The sequence below is a fragment of the Girardinichthys multiradiatus genome, chromosome 10 (assembly GCF_021462225.1).
Source record: "Girardinichthys multiradiatus isolate DD_20200921_A chromosome 10, DD_fGirMul_XY1, whole genome shotgun sequence".
Taxonomy (NCBI): domain Eukaryota; kingdom Metazoa; phylum Chordata; class Actinopteri; order Cyprinodontiformes; family Goodeidae; genus Girardinichthys; species Girardinichthys multiradiatus.
In genome coordinates, this window is record NC_061803.1 from 27,821,340 (window position 1) to 27,840,350 (window position 19,011).

Genomic DNA, 19,011 nt, shown 5'->3' on the forward strand with positions numbered 1-19,011 from the left:
CACCATTTACTGTATTTCCTTCCTTCAAAATATCCTACCTCCATCCTGAGACTCAATGGTGATGATGCCCTCCCTCTCAGGACCAAAACCCTGCGTGGTTCGAGCCTGAACCTTGAACTTATATGGAACATTCTCAGTCAGGTTGGTTACAGTGAGACTGGTCTCAGCATTGTCACCGTTTACCTTGAAGGAGCGCATATCACCTGGAAAAAAACAGAAAACTAAGTGTGATTAAACACCGAGGTATTAAAAATATGCACAGCAAAAGAATACGGTTTTTTTTGGCCTCACCTCCACTATGTAACTGTTCGCAGGTGACTACATAGCCAAGGATGTCTCCGTTGGGCTTACGTGGTTTTTCCCAGGTAAGTTGCAGTGAGTCAGGGCTCAGGGCTGTGAACACCAGAGGGCCTGGAGCACTGGGAGTACTCAGGGTGAATGGTGAGCCTGGACACAAAACACAATTCTGTTAACAGAATAAAAACAATAACCGTGTCTCTGAGTAAAAGTACAAATCAGCAGATCAAGTACCTGGCATAGGACTGAGGGGGCTCTTAGGGTCCACAGCTGATTCAATGGTGATGACTCCCTCACGTTCTGGACCCCAGCCCTCCTGACTCTGAGCCTTCACCTTAAACAGGTAAGAGTGGTTGGGCAGCAGGTCATGGATGACCACTGAGTTCTCTGCTGGGTTTGTCACATTGATGCGCTTCATCTCACCTGCAGGAGACAGAACGATGAAAACTAAAGGCCTACTTTCTGTAGAACATCGGGCAAAACGAGGACGGTGACAATATAACCTGGTAAACAAAACTGATTTACAAATGAAAGCAAACAACGACACTACGCAGGAATCTAATGCATTCGTACCTCCACTGAGCAGCTGGTAGAGAACACAGTATCCCAGGATGTCTTTCTCACAGTGTGGCTCCTGCCAACTGACTTTAAGTGCAGTTGGTCCCAGAGCAGAAAACACAAGTCTGCTGGGGGTATCTGGTACACCAGGAGAGAGTCGAGCATCTGATTGTACACAAAAAGGTATATGTGAGAAAACCTCAGAAATCTTTTTCTTTGTTTCAACCCAAGGGCTTAGAGTGAGCATGCCTAAATACATTTTTTTATTTTTCAAGAAAAAGTCCAAATATGACCACACTACGTCTGAGAAGATAAGACCATTTGGGTAAAAGCCAAATTATATACAGATGAAGAGTTGTTTTTCAGAAAGACAGAACAGCTCCCAAGGGACTCAGATCAGCAGGAGTATACATTTAGTACAGAGCTGTGAAAAAGTATTTACTCTTTTACAGATCAGATTTTCCTCTGTTTTTACTATTTGTCATGTTTCAGATTATCAAAATTTTTTTATCACCAGACATTAAATATAAAAAGCTGTTTTCAAATGATGATTTCATTTATTAACCCAAAAAGCTATTTAAACCAACCAGGAGTGGCCGCCCTACCAAAATGAGTCCGAGAGTGCATTAACGACTCATGTCATTAAAGAAAAAACTCCATGAGTAAATCTAAAGACATGCATGCCTCATTTACTCCAGTTACAGGTCCTTCTCAAAATATTAGCATATTGTGATAAAGTTCATTATTTTCCATAATGTAATGATGAAAATTTAACATTCATATATTTTAGATTCATTGCACACTAACTGAAATATTTCAGGTCTTTTATTGTCTTAATACGGATGATTTTGGCATACAGCTCATGAAAACCCAAAATTCCTATCTCACAAAATTAGCATATTTCATCTGACCAATAAAAGAAAAGTGTTTTTAATACAAAAAACGTCAACCTTCAAATAATCATGTACAGTTATGCACTCAATACTTGGTCGGGAATCCTTTGGCAGAAATGACTGCTTCAATGCGGCATGGCATGGAGGCAATCAGCCTGTGGCACTGCTGAGGTCTTATGGAGGCCCAGGATGCTTCGATAGCGGCCTTTAGCTCATCCAGAGTGTTGGGTCTTGAGTCTCTCAACGTTCTCTTCACAATATCCCACAGATTCTCTATGGGGTTCAGGTCAGGAGAGTTGGCAGGCCAATTGAGCACAGTGATACCATGGTCAGTAAACCATTTACCAGTGGTTTTGGCACTGTGAGCAGGTGCCAGGTCATGCTGAAAAATGAAATCTTCATCTCCATAAAGCTTTTCAGCAGATGGAAGCATGAAGTGCTCCAAAATCTCCTGATAGCTAGCTGCATTGACCTGCCCTTGATAAAACACAGTGGACCAACACCAGCAGCTGACACGGCACCCCAGACCATCACTGACTGTGGGTACTTGACACTGGACTTCTAGCATTTTGGCATTTCCTTCTCCCCAGTCTTCCTCCAGACTCTGGCACCTTGATTTCCGAATGACATGCAGAATTTGTTTTCATCTGAAAAAAGTACTTTGGACCACTGAGCAACAGTCCAGTGCTGCTTCTCTGTAGCCCAGGTCAGGCGCTTCTGCCGCTGTTTCTGGTTCAAAAGTGGCTTGACCTGGGGAATGCGGCACCTGTAGCCCATTTCCTGCACATGCCTGTGCACGGTGGCTCTGGATGTTTCTACTCCAGACTCAGTCCACTGCTTCCGCAGGTCCCCCAAGGTCTGGAATCGGCCCTTCTCCACAATCTTCCTCAGGGTCCGGTCACCTCTTCTGGTTGTGCAGCGTTTTCTGCCACACTTTTTCCTTCCCACAGACTTCCCACTGAGGTGCCTTGATACAGCACTCTGGGAACAGTCTATTCGTTCCGAAATTTCTTTCTGTGTCTTACCCTCTTGCTTGAGGGTGTCAATAGTGGCCTTCTGGACAGCAGTCAGGTCGGCAGTCTTACCCATGATTGGGGTTTTGAGTGATGAACCAGACTGGGAGTTTTAAAGGCCTCAGGAATCTTTTGCAGGTGTTTAGAGTTAACTCGTTGATTCAGATGATTAGGTTCATAGCTTGTTTAGAGACCCTTTTAATGATATGCTAATTTTGTGAGATAGGAATTTTGGGTTTTCATGAGCTGTATGCCAAAATCATCCGTATTAAGACAATAAAAGACCTGAAATATTTCAGTTAGTGTGCAATGAATCTAAAATATATGAATGTTAAATTTTCATCATGACATTATGGAAAATAATGAACTTTATCACAATATGCTAATATTTTGAGAAGGACCTGTATATCTGAAAAAAATACTAGCACAGCATTTCAGAAAAAGGACATTATACTATACTGGTTGTGATGGAGCTATATGCTCATTTGTTTCCTACAGATTCCCTGACTCCTCTGGCTGTCAGGTGTTCATTGTGTTCAACAGAGAGACAGCCTTGTAGCAGCTCATTTTTGCCATTAGCGCTCTGTGGTGCTGCCCAAGGTCAGGGAAGGTCAGCCCAGATGATCCTCTCTGCAAATCTAATTGTTTGTTGCAGTTTGGAACTGACAGGTTTAGCTGCAGGTGGTTCTGAGTGCACCAGCTGATCCACCTCCTGTCTGTATGCAGACTCATCAGTGACATCTGCAAACTTCAGGAATTTCACAGCTGGGTCTGCTGTCATTTGTATACAGGAAGAAAAGGACCCCCCCATCCCATCCCCATTGAGTCTGAATCTACATAATGTTCAATTAAATGTTAAATACAATTTTTTTTTTAAATATTTTTTTTCTGCAGCACCAGTTGCCTTTAGTTTTGTTATGTAGTAGGCAGACAGGAAGTGGGATGAAGAGAGGGGGAAGAGATCTACAGCACAGGTCGCCGGGTCCGGGACTCAAACCAGGGACAGCTGCATCGAGGACTGAAGCCTCCGTAAATGGGTTGCGCGCTCTACCACTACGCCATGAGCCGTGCCCGTGTCCAGGTAAATGTTAAGAAAGTTTTGAGTTGGAATTGTTTGAGATAGAAGTAATTCACTCTCAAATGGGCTATACTCTAAGTAGCAGTGAGCTGATCTTCCCAATGAGATCTCCTCTGATTGTTAAAACTTGCATTGCTTTGAATACTAGCTACTGTGGGGCACGGACTGATAAGAAGTACAAAAAAACAACCCAAACATTTTTAAGGAAACTGTAACTAAAAAGGTCCTTGCTGAAAAGTTCTAACGACCAGAAGAAGTAATATACATACATACATACAGCATAAACACGGACCTATTTCATATGTGTCAGACAATTTGTGAAGCAAAAATGAAAAGGAGAAAGAGCAGTGGCAGTTTTTGCATCAATGTCACCCTGGGCAAGCCCTTCTACTGCCCCCCAACCGTTAAAAATGCAGGAAGTCATAAAAGTTCTGGAGTGTGATAAAATGCTATGCCGTCCCACACAAAGCATATAAAACAGATTACCTATTTTCAGTAGCAAGCAAGGGGTGTCAACTCTCCGCTGACTGGACATAGGTTATTATTTTTATCTGGTGCTTGTGTATCTCCCTTGCTAATGACACCCTGGGCAACTGTCCATATCAAAAACTGCCACTCACAAAGAGGGTTGCTTTTGCAAACCCAGCGAATAAATCCGCTGACTTCGTGCATGTATGCAGGAGACTTACCATGGAGCACTCTATCCAGACTGTATAAGGCTTCATTGACCTCTGATGACTGAGTCCTGGCCCTGGAACCCTGAGACAGGCTGTAGCTGTACTGGGTCTGAGAGCTGCTGTGCACCCCAGTGTAGCCGAACCCACCTGATGGCGCTTTTAGCAGAAGGAGGAAGACCGTGCAGGGATAATGAAGGAAACAAAACAGCAGAACATACATGGGGCAGAAGAGAGGGAGGTAAACAGAAAGCAGAAATAGGAGGGAGAGAGAAAGAACGATACTCAGCATAGCTCCTGCAAAGTTTTTATAAATAAGCCTGCTGTGCAGCCAACAGCCCCAACCCTGCTAACAGATGTCCGAGCCATCGGTTTCATGCACTCACACAGTTTACCTTCCCTGTTGATATATTTATTACTCTCTAAGATAATATCTGTCCTCTGGAGAGACAGGCGGTACTAAATATTTTTAAAAATCAGTTCAGAGGCTTGATGGAAACTTACTCAGATCTAAGAACTTGTTCGAAACATCTCCCATGACGATGGAGTCCCGAATATTTTCATCTGTGTATCCTCTGTTCTCTGAGCGCTTTCTCATGAGGACTTCAGTTGTGTGCACTCCTCCAATCATGTCCTGTCTACGAGGGCTTCCTGCTTGAGAACAGAAAGGGAGCGCAGGCATAAGATCCAGATGTTTTGTCAAACTTGTTCTCAGCCCAGTTCCTGTTGTCCATCTTACTTACCAGCTCCAGACATGTACGTGGTGTGTGTCTCTGTGGTAAAGGAGCCGCCTGCTCCTTTGTAGTTGGAGCTCAGAGTGGACATTGGAGAGGATGATGCTGAAAGGTTGCGTGTTGTTGAGCCTCCTGGGAAAAGAAAGTTTTGTTCCCACTTTCCATTCATTGTGTAATCTGTAAGACACAACAATCAGAGCAAGATTGGTAAAAGTACAGAACAGGACCAGCACTTGGCATCTGTTCATTTTTAACAGTTTACTGTTCAATTGATAGGAAGCACCTAAAACCAGCTGGTGCTGGTTCTGTACCAGCCCCTCTCAGGTTTTCTGGTTCAGCCCAGTACGTGCTACTTAAAGTTTGCACAAAAAGCAACAGAAATGTAGTAAATGTATGTCATGTAGAAGAAAGAAAATGTCTCTCAGCAAGATTCGAGTATTATTTCAGTAGTATTAGTAGTATTTTAGGGAAGTACCTAAAGACAAACAAGAGGAAAAAACGGATTTCCAATATTTGGATTTACTGGACTATTTAAGTTGTAAAAAGGGGAAAAATACTTATTGACTGAAACCTACGAGGAAAAATTCTGGTTTTGCTTGTTCATTTTTGCAAAATTGTCTTGGTCCATAAAATGGGGAACAGACCCGATACTGATCTTATATGATGCCCAAAAAGTTAACCAGCGACATAAGCACATTGTAGATATCTTGTTTCAGCTCTTGTGGAGAATATGCAAACATCTACAGTGGAAGGAGTGAAAGAATTCCAAATCCTTGAACTTTTTCACTTTTCGTCACAGTACAACCACAAAAAGGCAATGTATTTAATTGGGATTTTGAGATAGACCAATGTAAACTAACGCATAAATGTGAAGTGGAAGGAACATGATACATCGTTTTTGCGTGCATTTGTATTCAGCATTCATACAGCGATTTAATTACACACATGTAGACCCTATTCCCTGATTAGGTGACTTCTGTCACTTGGTTGAACTGTATTTTATCTAGGGGTATCAGAGCAAAGCGGTGTGAATACAGATGTATGTCACATTCTTCCATTTTGTATTTGCAAAATATGTTAAAATGTGTTTCATTTCCTATTCTTCATTATTATGTGCTACTTTGTCTTTGTCTGTTTAACAAAATCCTAATAAAATGCATTGGCTGTAACGTGAAAAACTCAAGGATGGACACACACAAGGGTTATACAAGGCAATGTAAATGTTTTTTGAAGTTTCATGACGTGCCTCAAATCAAAATATACTCATCTGAAGAAAAAGAAACCAAGTGCAGCTGCGAGTACAGTCTCATCTTTAAAACATCAAGAACTGTTTTTTCTTTCCATACCACAACACAAAGCCTTCACAGACAGCAAAAAGCTTCCTTCAGATCACCACCACTCCAGTGGGCTGGAGAAAGGACAGACCGGTGCAGGCCTCTGGAAAAATCTGCCCCAGATCATCAACTGGAAGTGGGGCAGTTGATGCCAACGTTTAACCCTGTGCAGCTGGTGGGAGAATAGACGGGAAAGGTGCCAACCAAGTGCAAAAAGACAAGGACTGAAGCCTGAAACTGAGTGGTAGAAAAATGACCTCAGTGCCCTGCTGGCAACGTAATTGGCCGTGCATAACTGCTGGCATGCTTGCTCTCTGCCTGTCTACCAGTCGATCTGGTGGAGTGGTCTTCACCTGGCAGGGGTGTCTGGAAGGAGACAGGATGGGGGATCTCATCTGAGCTCATCTCTGTGTCTGTGCTGAGCCGACTGGGGATGACCTCCACTCGTTTTTTCCACGACACCTGACGGAGATCCAGGTTTGACCCCACCAACTTGACATGTTGCCAGCCTTGATTTCGTGGTCACAGAAGAAAAGCAGCAAGTGTAGGATAGATTGGCAAGGAAGAATGGCTTGTTTTACTGTACATGGAATAACAATTTATTTTATCTCAGGTTCAATTAATAAAGTCCAAAATGTTTCAGAGGTGATGAGTAACTTGAGTAATGTCTCGCAAAAAATAACTGCAATAAACAGGGGCGACAGCAGGTCTACTGGATAGAGACCTGAGATTAGTCACTGTAAAGCATGTGTGAATATAGACAGGGATGCAATGGAGCAGATTCTCATTTCTGCCTGTTTAGGGTGTTGCCTAGAGGTAAAACGTCTGCCAGATGGAGGTGATAAAACAGGCAGAACCATGAGGAGAAGGATTTCAGTTCTGATGCTACCAGCTTTTCAAGCTGCCATGGCACCTTTAAACATGAGAAAATCTGAAAGTGTCTTTATAAGGTGATGATTTCAGGAAGCCCCCCAAGACTGAAAGATTACCTACAACACACATCTCTTATCTATTTTCTGGCTGTCTGATGAGCAATAACACCACAACATGGTTCTTTAAAGAGCATTAAAATGCCTTTAAGCACAGCAAATGTGAATTGAAACAACTGGGAACAAGCTATAATGCATGCTTCATAGGTCTGGCAAAAACATGTATTTTATTTTCCAGATGAGCATCACTTATGCATCATGGTTGAACTTTTCCCTAGTTTGTCACATTATACCCCAAACCTTACAATATTTTATTAGGAACATATATGAGAGACCACCATGAATTTGTGCAGAATTGTGAAGTTGGAAAATATATAAAACAATTTGTTTTTACAAATAAAAACCTGAAAAGTCTGACATATGTTTTTCATTTTTAGCCCCCTATACTCTAAAACTCTTAACAAAATCGATTGCAATAAATCGCAGACCATCGCATGTCAACTAATTAGTTGGCGTACATGTAACCTTGAACAACACCATCCCCACTGTGAAACATGGTGGGATGCTCTACTTCAGTAGAAACAGGGAAGCTGCTCAGAACTGATGACAAGATGGAGTGAGCCAAATACAGAACAAGGAAAGAAAACTAGAGCCTGGATGGAGGTTCATCTTCCAATTGATGACACTAACCTTACAGCCAGAGCTAGAATGTAATTGTCTAGGTCAAAGAAACAAAAATTGCTGTTAACAGACACTTTTCATCCAAACTGACTGAGTTTAAGCTGTATTGCAAGGATGAAGTATCTATATGTTCCATTATTTTTCTACCAGCTATTATACACCTCCCTGTTTTGGTCTCTCATATAAAATACCTATAAATTCCATTGTAGTTTGTGGTTGTATCAATGCTTTAGCAAAGCACTGTGTGTGATTTGGGTTCTCAGTACCCACCATCACCAGAAACACTTGGTGTCTTGGAGCTTGTTGGTGACTTTAGCACATCATTGCTGTACATCAGGTAGCTGTCATATTCATCTCCTGCCTCAGCATCCACAATAGGGACATCTGGAATGATGGGAACTACAGACAAACAACGAGGAGTTAATCTCTCTCAGGGGACAGAGCTTGAAGAACCAGATGTGTTTGGCACAAACTTACTGGACAGAGGTCTGGCAGGCTGTGATGCTAAGTTGATGGTAGCATCTCTGAAGGGTCCCCAGCCCATGCTGTTTTGGGCACGAACTTTGTACTGATAAGTTTGGGCGTTCTGAAGGTTTTCTATCAACAACATGCGTTTCTTTGGGCTGTCAATCTTTACTTTTTTAGCTGCTCCAACTGGTTCTGTTTAAAGGAAAGAAAACATTAGACTGGTATTTGATAATGTAAGGTATAGTTTTATCATTGTGAGGAAAATATCGTACTCATTTCATCATCGATGGGCGTGTAGATGACCTCATACGCTGTAATGTTGCCGTTGGTCTCCGCCGGCTCTGCCCAGCTGATCTGAGTGACAGTGGGACTGATGACATTAAAGGCCAGACGACCGGGTTCACCAGGCACTGCAGGAAAACAGAGAATTGAGTTCAAAGCACATTGCATTACACTGAAATTAAAAATAAGTTGCACAATGTATACGAGCATTCTCTCCATACAAATCTCAGTAAATATCCTGAGAGCTGTGTTTGTACAGTTTAATCTGCACCAGATGTCCTAGTGATTACCATCCTCCAGAGTTTGACAGGAAACAATGTTTGTATCATGGCCATCTCCCATTGCATTGTAGCCACAAACTCGCATCTCGTAATCACAGTAGGGATACAGGTTTGTCAGCTCGGCTTGAGGTGTCTTCACGTCAAGAACCTGGGCATCTTTCTCAGGGTCGCCATAGATCCAATACTTCACCTAACACACACATCAGAAATGACACGTACTGAATTTAAATACATTGTAGAAATCAGTTCAAACTGAAATGTGTGAACTAATAAGCTATGTGTACCTTGTATCCCAGGGGGTTACCGGGTGGTGGATCCCAGTTCAGTCGGATGTTTTTGGGTCCTGTTGATTTGGCCTTAAGGTTTCCTGGAGCGGGAAAGTTACCACCAGGGGACTTTCCCTTCGGGCTTATAAAGCCCTTTGACTGCAGCTGGGCTACTTCTGGAGATCTTAGTCCTGCAGGAAGAAAATAATATTCCAAAAATTAAATAAACATGCATTACTGTACAATAACTCATCCAATGGGGTTTTAACACAATACAGTGCCTTGCTAAAGCATTCATACCTCTTGAACCTTTTGTTTTTCATCACATTACAACTGCAAACGTCAATGTATTTTATTGGGATTTTATGTGAGACTAAAACAAAGTACAGCATTCATTAATTCAGTCATAACTGTAAAAATGGATGAAATTATACATAATTTAAATTTTTTTGTATTAGGGCATTTACTTTCTTTTTGCTGTTCTATCATGAAAAATCCCAATAAAATATATTGAGGTTTGTGGGTGTAATGTGACAAAATGTGGTAAAGGGCTATGAATACTTTTGGAAAGGACTGGAACTGATGTGATGTTGTTATGGAGCTAAGAATATATTAGAAAGTCTCATATATCTCAACACCTTCTGTTATATTGACCACAGTGTTCTTCCTTTCTCCAATAACAGCATTGGTGCTGGGATCAAACAGCTCCAGCTGGAAGGTTTCTTGTTGGATTGGGCCAGGGTGGGCTTTAGGGTCAATCACTATATACTTTTCTGTTTCTCCAGGAGCAAACTTCAGATGACCAGAAAGATCGAAGCGATGGGCCTTCTTGGTGCGCCATTTCACCGTGGCAGGGCTGTCTTCGTTGCGAGATCGCACTACCGGGATGGTGTAGGTTGGATCTAATGTGCTGAAGTTCTGGGTACTCTTCTTGAACATCATCACGCTTGGTTCTGTAGTAAACAAAAAAAAGAGGGATAGAACAAACTGAATCAATGCCAGTGGCAGAGCTGCCAGACATAACCCAAACACCTCTGCATTCATTCACCTGCTAGGTCTGTGATGGTGACAGTGGTTCTTGGGTATCGTCCCAGCTTGGCACCCTGGCGTGGGTTGCTGAGGTCCATAACAAACTGCTTTATCGGTTTGTCTTCCAAAAAGCCATCTTTCTCATTCAACTCTAGCAAAGGAACAGGGATGATCTTTTGAGTCTCACCAGGACCGTAGGACAGGTCTCCTTGTACACTCTTATAGTCCTACATTCCAGGAAGAAAGAACAGGGAAATACTGTCTACTTAGTGATGGTCCTTACACCCAGGCAACACCTTACATGCCAGTTCTACTTAGGGTTTCATACAAACATTCTGCAAACACAAAGCAGGCAGCACTCGGCTCACCTTCTTATTCTTGGCGGTGAGATCTTGTGTACAGTACGTGACCTGTGTGCGTCCATCCTCAATAATCTCTCTGTTGATGGGGATGTTTGCCACACCATCCTGTCTGCTGTATGTGTATTTTGGCTGAAGGAATGAGAAGACGCTTGTGGCTACATAGACAGAGGGTGGAGATTCAATAAACGCCATTTCTAATTAATATTCAAATTTAATTAAACATTTTCCAGATCATTTTTTATTCAGTTACAAATGATCTGAATAAACAACAGATTTTCAGATGCAAACCTATGAACCGATTTCTTACCATGCTCTTTGATGATAGTTATGTTAACAAAGCGCTTTGCAATCTCTGCAATGCCCAGCGGCACATCCCTGGCCTCCACTAGCAACTGTTTCTTGTCATCATCGTCATCCTTGACAAACAGCGGCACGTGAACGTCCACTGACTCCACATTCTCTTGGAACTCTACAGCTCCTGCAGCCTCTGCAGGGGAACAATGGATTCATTAAAGATGTGCAGCACCTTTGTCACACTACATCCTAAAATGTCAATGTTTTTGTAGGGCTTTTATATGATGAATCAGCACAAAACAGTGTATCCTTTTGGAATTGGAAGAAAAATTATATATTCTAACTTATTTTTATTAAAACGAATCTTAAAAGTGTGGTGAGCATTTGTGTTTGTTCCCCTTTACATCCACTTTATGTCCAGTACAACCAACTAACTAAGTGTAAATCTATCTATCTATCTATCTATCTATCTATCTATCTATCTATCTATCTATCTATCTATCTATCTATCTATCTATCTATCTATCTATCTATCTATCTATCTATCTATCTATCTATCTATCTATCTATCTATCTATCTATCTATCTATCTATCTATCTATCTATCTATCTATCTATCTATCTATCTATCTATCTATCTATCTATCTATCTATCTATCTATCTATCTATCTATCTATCTATCTATCTGTCTGTCTGTCTGTCTGTCTGTCTGTCTGTCTGTCTGTCTGTCTGTCTGTCTGTCTGTCTGTCTGTCTGTCTGTCTGTCTGTCTGTCTGTCTGTCTGTCTGTCTGTCTGTCTGTCTGTCTGTCTGTCTGTCTGTCTATCTATCTATCTATCTATCTATCTGTCTATCTGTCTATCTGTCTGTCCGTCCGTCAATTTATATATATATATAATTTTTTTAATTAAATAAGTCTTTTCTTAAATACTGTCGCAGACTAATTAAGCCCTGTAGTTCAAAGACACACAAAGATGCTGTAAACTCCTTTAATCAGTTTTAAAATATGCTCTTCAAAATTCAGAGAATGGTGTATATGGTTGGGGCTCTCAAAGTACAGTTCTATCTTATGATACATGATTTTATTAGCAGATTCTTTTCAAAATGGTATTACAAACCAACAGAATTTTATCAGTCTAATAATTTCCTCCAAACTACCAAGACATGGTCATCCAGCATTCATAACATAAAAAAATTGGGTAATACTGGAAAAACCTGCTTAAGGATGCGAAAGACTTGAGACTGGGGCAGAGGTCCACCTTCCAGTAGAGCAATGACCACAAACAAATTCCCATATCTGAATGACCCAGTTTGGAAGAGGCACACAACGAAGGACCTGCTGTGTGCCAGCATTTTGAGAACAATGTATTTTTTTGTTCCACTTTAGAATTATACACTACTTTGTGCTGGTCTCTCACATAAAACCCCAATAAAACAGACGGACGTTAGTGGTAGACAACATGTAAAAATATGTGAAATAACTTTGCAAGGCGCTGAAAGTTTGCAGTCATTAGCTTCATATCTAGACACAGATACAAATGTTTGGCACACACCTCTGTCAGTGGCCACAGTATAGTACCCCGGGACCACTTTGAGGTCGCCAAAGTTTCCAGACTGAACGTTCTTCTCAGTAAGTTTGACTATATCTGGGTAGGTTCTCCTTGGTGCTGACAGTACAGTGTCCATGATGGTGTAGTCCTCCCTGAGGAGCATACATGAACCAGAGAAATCAGAGATACACCACTTAGGTTATGGCTCCTAAAAATCACAGATAAATCTTAAGCTTGAATTTTTACCTTTTTCCAGCATTTTTTTGCAGTCTGTAAAAAAGCACACAGATGTCAGTTTGTGACTGGAAAGATATTTCTGTTTAATATTGATTAACAAGATCGCTGCAACTGCTTGACAGCAAAAATAGATGTTACCTGAATAATGTCTGTTGCACATTCTGTGCCTCAGGAATCTGCTTGTACACCTCATTTAACTGGAACCAAGAACAAAAAAGTAATCACCGACTCAGTCAGAATACGGGCCCACCAACATGCAAAACCCAGCTTACGTTATCAGTCACTTCTTTACGGAGTTGCTCAGCGTCTCTTGATTCAGGTCGAGACAGGTTCTCAGAGAACAACCTGTTTAGTCGAAGGGAGATTGGGAACTGGACTGCAAAAAAAGGTAACAAAAAAAAATTATTTAAACTTCTAACGTTGGTTAAGGGTTATGTCATATGCGGTTTTGCTTTCAAAAGCCATCTGGGACCTACTCATTTCATCTGGGTTTGGTTGTATCAGCGCCTGGGGGTGATTGGGCGCACGGTGCACGTTATCTGTGACTTTCCATCGAACCACATCAGTTCCTTTAGGTGGACCGGTCCTCACCATTGGTGTGTCCAAATGGTTTGAGGTCAGCTGAGACTGACGGAGCAAATACTCATCTTCCGTAAAGCCAACCATGCGACCTAAATAAAGAAAAGAACAGAAAATGTCAATTATCACATATGGTAGTTGGTATTGGATGAGCGGATAAAGGCAATACTGTCATATGAATGCAAAATATTTACCTCTCCTGCAGCACGGCAACAAGGCAAGACAGCTCTGCATCAAATAAAAGACAAAGCTCTTTAGTTTAACCATGATCTGGAAATATCAAGCCTTTACGTGTCCTGATGTGAGGGCTTTTACCTGCAAGCAGGATTTGCAGCACGCACAATATTTCCAGCAGCAGAGCAGCAGGAGCGCCAACAGCAACAGGAGGAATAGGATGAGCGGCAGCAGCCACAGCAGACTAGCTGGTGGACAGTCTTAAAGGGTGAAATAGAAAGTACATCCAGCTTGAAACATATTTATATCAAACTGTTCTATTAGAAAGGTTTATGGAGCAAAGCTTTGAGCTTTTCTGATCTTAGAGTTGGACAATATGACAACATTAGACTGTCCTTGACAGCTATCTTTTAAAACAGAAGACATTCTGAGGTGGCAGGTGGTGATAGAGTGATGAAATTATGAAGAATATGACAACTACAACTGAATAAAACAACACTAACATTTAAGCTGAAGATAAACTGATTGCTGTGAAGAATTTGCACACAATAAAAAAATGGCCACTCTGTTACACATTATGTAGCAGGAGTGCACTTTACCTGAGTGGTGTTGCCAATCATTTTTAACATAAAAATAATTTTTTGAGTATGGTAAAAAACTTGAGACACAGTGTACTTCAAGTCTAAAGTATGTCTAAATGTCAGTGATGCTTGACACAAGCTGGCAAAATTGGTGAAACTTATAAATATCTGTTTAGTAATATACTTCAGCCTAAGCTTTTACATCGGCAAATTGGGCCAAAAAAGATAAAAGACTGCAGCTGCAGCAACCCTGGATAAAAAAGGAGTTTGATGGCACGAGTCAAATCACAGGACTGGACAAAAAGGGACAACTGCTACCTGATGGTAAGCAGCCTGATCTCACCTTATGTACTGCCTAGGCCCATAACACTCCACTTGTCAAAGGTCAGGAAACAACTAGCACCACTGAAGCAGGAGAAGAAGCTCTAAATGCCATCAGATGGTGCTAGGTGATGATCAGGATCTGCACAAATAAACTATGTGAAGTCCTCACACATCTATATAAGCTTAGCCTGCAGCTACAGATGATTCCAACCTTGTGAAAAACATCCTGCTCTGTTCCAGTACCCAAAAAGACACTTCCTACAACAAATAACTAGTGTGGACCCGTGGCTGTCACCTCACACATTACAAAGACCCTAATGAGATGGTCTTTACTCACATCAGACCTATGTTGAGTGCAAACATGGAAACTCAGGGTACAAATTGCCTACCAGCAGCATATAGGTATAAAGGATACCCTCATTTACATGCTCTAAAGAGTGCACACACACCTGGGGAACATATGTCAGGATTATGTACTTCCACTTCTCAAGTGCTTTCAATACCATTCAGCCAGGCCTGCTTGCAGAGAAGATGAGGACCATGGATTCAGGATTTGTTTCCCAGAGCCTGGACTATTTGACACATAGACCACAGAACGTCCGTCTACGAAACTGCTTCTGTGGGAAGATCCTCTGTAGCCCAGGAGCCCCATAAAGGACAGTCCTGTCCCCTTTTTGTTCATTCTTTACACATTCCAATACAACTCAAAGAGCTGCTTTCTTCAGAAGATTTCTAATGATCCAGTAATTGTTGGTTGCGTGTAAGGAGGATGTAAAACAGTGTGCCCATGCACCATCACTGACTTTGTGGACTGATGAAGTCACAACCATCTGATGCTTAACTCCACAAAGACCAAGGAGAGGGTTATGGACTTTAGAAGGAAGAGGTTCATGGCAGCTCCACAAGCGGGCTACTACTAGACACAGTTCAACACCTCCCACACAATTCATGCTCCGGAAATTTCACAAAGAAGCACCTTTAGACCCCATTGTTATGTGCTTATCCAACACATAACAATGGGAGAAATGGGAATTTTTCTCTTACAAGTTTGAACTACCTGAATACTTAATTTCTTTAACATTTGTACCAGCACAAGAAGCATTTGAAATACAACAAATTATTTAACAACACTTTAACAGGGAAACATTCAGCTGCATATTATTTATTTTGCATACATGCAGCCTTGTAGCTCACCTCTCTCTTTGAGCACCTCAACCAGCAGCTCATTATTTGTGGCATCTTTACTGGTGTCAACAGTGTACTGGTATGTACAGTCATCGTCCTCATCGCGGAAACTGCAATAGTCAAGCACTTTCTCCCCTGAAAACAAAATCACATACACGGCACAGACAACTTAAAGTTTTTTAGATGTTTTTACAACAATATTCAACAAGCTTTTTTTATTTTAATATTAAGAGGGGCTGGACTCTTCTACTTTGTTGTCGTATCATCAGATCTTCGGCCGCATGTTTTGGACACTCGGGTGAAGAGAGGGGCTGAGCTGTCCACTGATCACCACCTGGTGGTGAGTTGGATCTGCTGGGGGAGGAGAAAGCCGGACAGACTTGTCAGACCCAAGCGCATAGTGAGGGTCTGCTGGGAACGTCTGGCGGACCCCTTGGCCAGGGATGTATTCAACTCTCACCTCCGGGAGAGCTTTGACCAGATTCCGAGGGATGTTGGAGACATAGAGTCCGAGTGGACCATGTTCTCTGCATCTATTGTCGATGCTGCCGCCCGTAGCTGCGGGCGTAAGGTCTGCAGTGCCTGTCGCGGTAAGGGACGCTGTCAAGCTGAAGAAGGAGTCCTATCGGCTGTAGTTGGCTTGTGGGACTCCTGAGGTGGCTGACGGGTACCGTGGGGCCAAGCGTGCCGTGGCCCGGGCGGTGGCAGAGGCAAAAACTCAGACCTGGGAGGAGTTCGGTGAGGCCATGGAGAAGGACTACCGGTTGGCCCCGAAGCGATTCTGGCAAACCGTCCGGCATCTCAGAAGGGGGAAGCAGTGCTTCGCAAACACTGTTTACAGTGGCAGTGGGGAGCTGCTGACCTCGACTGAGGACATTATCGGGCGGTGGAAGGAGTACTTCGAGGATCTCCTCAATCCTGCCATCACACATTCCCTGGTGGAAACAGAGGCTGGGGACTCGGAGTTGGACTCTTTCATCACCCGGGCTGAAGTCACCGAGGTGGCTAAAAAGCTCCGCGGTGGCAGGGCTTCGGGGTTGGATGAAATCCGCCATGAGTACCTCAAGTCTTTGGATGTTGTGGGGCTGTCATGATTGACACGCCTCTTCAACATTGCGTGGCGGACGGGGACAGTGCCTTTGGATTGGCAGACTGGGGTGGTGGTCCCCCTACATAAGAAGGGTGACCGGAGGGTGTGTTCCAACTACAGGGGGATCACACTCCTCAGTCTCCCTGGTAAGGCCTACGCCAGGGTTTTGGAGAGGAGAGTCCAGCCGATAGTCGAACCTCAGCTTCAGGAGGAGCAGTGTGGTTTTCATCCCGGTCGTGGAGCACTGGACCAGCTCTATACCCTCTACAGGGTACTTGAGGGTCCATGGGAGTTTGCCCAACCGGTCCACATGTGTTTTGTGGACCTGGAGAAAAGCATTTGACTGTGTCCCTCTTGATGCCCTGTGGGGGGTGCTCCAGGAGTATGGAATCGGGGGCCCTTTACTAGGGGCCATCCGGTCTCTGTACAAGCAGAGCAGGAGTTTGGTTCGCATTGCTGGCACTGAGTCGGACCTGTTCCCGGTGCATGTTGGACTCCGGCAGGGCTGCCCTTTGTCACTGGTCCTGTTCATAACTTTTATGGACAGGATTTCTAGGCGTAGCCAAGGGCCGGAGGGGTCTGGTTTGGGGACCAGAGGATTTTGTCTCTTCTTTTTGCAGATGACGTGGTCCTGCTGGCCCCCTCTAGCCAAGACCTACAGCATGTGCTGTGGCGGTTCGCAGCTGAGTGTGAAGCGGCTGGGATGAGGATCAGCTCCTCCAAGTCCGAGGCCATGGTTCTCGACCGGAAAAGGGTGGCTTGTCCTCTTCAGGTTGGAGGGGAGTTCCTGCCTCAAGTGGAGGAGTTTAAGTATCTCGGGGTCTTGTTCACGAGTGAGGGAAGAATGGAGCGGGAGATCGACAGATCGGTGCGGCTGCCACAGTAATGGGGGCGCTGTGCCGGTCCGTTGTGGTGAAGAGAGAGCTGAGCCAAAAAGCGAAGCTCTCCATTTACCGGTCGGTCTACGTTCCTACCCTCACCTATGGCCATGAACTTTGGGTCATGACCGAAAGAACGAGATCCCGGATACAAGCGGCTGAAATGAGCTTCCTCCGTAGGGTGCCCGGGCACTCCCTTAGAGATAGGGTGAGGAGCTCGGCCATCTGGGAGGGGCTCGGAGTAGAGCCCCTGCTCCTCCACATTGAGAGGAGCCAGTTCAGGTGGCACGGGCATCTATACCGGATGCCTCCTGGACGCCTTCCTCGGGAGGTGTTCCAGGCACGTTCCACCGGATGGAGGCCCAGGGGACGACCCAGGACACGCTGGAGGGACTATGTGTCTCGGCTGGCCTGGGAATACCTTGGGCTCCCCCCGGAGGAGCTGGAGGAGGTGTCTGGGGAGAGGGACGTCTGGGCGTCTCTGCTGAGTCTGCTGCCCCCGCGACCCGGTCCCGGATAAAGCAGAAGACGACGAGTACGAGTATTAAAAGACAGATGATTATTCAGTGCTTTTCTTGTATGAGCTTACGTTCTTTAAGTTTATCCACCATGATAACTTGGAACGGACACCGGTCACACTCTGCTTTGTCTTTCTTTTCTCCTGTCTTCCAGGCTTGACACTGGACACAGCTCCTTGTAACCTCACACGAACCCAGTTGGAACTAGACGCACAGTTCAAGCAAAGATCAGACAAAGCTGAATGGCAAGAAACCTTAAAGCACACAGAGTGGAACGCATTACAGTTTAAGCCCGCATAATTTACACACCTGGAAGTTTGGCTCACAGGCTGAGGACATCTCGATCTCGGAGTCTGGACACTTACAGCTGCCGCATACGCATTTCCCTCGGCCACCACAAATATTCTGAAATGCATAAAGATAGGTTAAGGCATCATCCGCATATTGGACAGCATGGTATAAATATAAGCCGCTGGTTCTGCTCACCCCTTTGCTGTCAAGGCAGGTGTCATTGCTTTTGGAGCACTCACAGGCAGCACCCTCCCAGCCATCTGAACAAGCACAACGACCCATCACGCAAGAACCACGATCTGAGGGGGGCGTAGCAATAGAAACTTTTCAATTGTTTATGAAAGCTTAAACTCACATTATTTCTGTATTTATTTGGCAGATTCAAGTATAATATTTCCTTTAGAAGACAATGCAGCAAGGACCAGTTCCAG

General features: G+C 43.6%; 1 protein-coding gene across 4 annotated transcripts in view; it reads right to left on the reverse strand.

Annotated features, from left to right (window-relative positions):
• The window catches only part of itgb4 (integrin, beta 4), a 30,758-nt gene that overhangs the window by 2,730 nt on the left and 9,017 nt on the right, over nt 1–19,011 (reverse strand). Inside the window, exons 14-40 of one of the 4 annotated variants that reach the window (XM_047376834.1) lie at nt 18,776–18,879; nt 18,599–18,694; nt 18,361–18,493; nt 15,813–15,938; nt 13,855–13,973; nt 13,734–13,767; nt 13,437–13,631; nt 13,233–13,336; nt 13,099–13,157; nt 12,970–12,993; nt 12,727–12,875; nt 11,187–11,366; nt 10,886–11,034; nt 10,537–10,744; nt 10,127–10,441; nt 9,507–9,679; nt 9,232–9,412; nt 8,932–9,069; nt 8,669–8,851; nt 8,462–8,590; nt 5,257–5,424; nt 5,018–5,164; nt 4,529–4,672; nt 871–1,020; nt 532–720; nt 292–447; nt 39–203 (exon numbers count right to left, since the gene is read on the reverse strand). In XM_047376834.1, coding sequence (XP_047232790.1) covers nt 39–203; nt 292–447; nt 532–720; nt 871–1,020; nt 4,529–4,672; nt 5,018–5,164; nt 5,257–5,424; nt 8,462–8,590; nt 8,669–8,851; nt 8,932–9,069; nt 9,232–9,412; nt 9,507–9,679; nt 10,127–10,441; nt 10,537–10,744; nt 10,886–11,034; nt 11,187–11,366; nt 12,727–12,875; nt 12,970–12,993; nt 13,099–13,157; nt 13,233–13,336; nt 13,437–13,631; nt 13,734–13,767; nt 13,855–13,973; nt 15,813–15,938; nt 18,361–18,493; nt 18,599–18,694; nt 18,776–18,879 — 3,918 coding nt within the window. Of the gene's footprint in view, nt 1–38; nt 204–291; nt 448–531; nt 721–870; nt 1,021–4,528; nt 4,673–5,017; nt 5,168–5,256; nt 5,425–8,461; nt 8,591–8,668; nt 8,852–8,931; nt 9,070–9,231; nt 9,413–9,506; nt 9,680–10,126; nt 10,442–10,536; nt 10,745–10,885; nt 11,035–11,186; nt 11,367–12,726; nt 12,876–12,969; nt 12,994–13,098; nt 13,158–13,232; nt 13,337–13,436; nt 13,632–13,733; nt 13,768–13,854; nt 13,974–15,812; nt 15,939–18,360; nt 18,494–18,598; nt 18,695–18,775; nt 18,880–19,011 lie in introns of all 4 variants that reach the window. The other 3 variants (XM_047376833.1, XM_047376836.1, XM_047376835.1) reach the window with 3 other exon arrangements.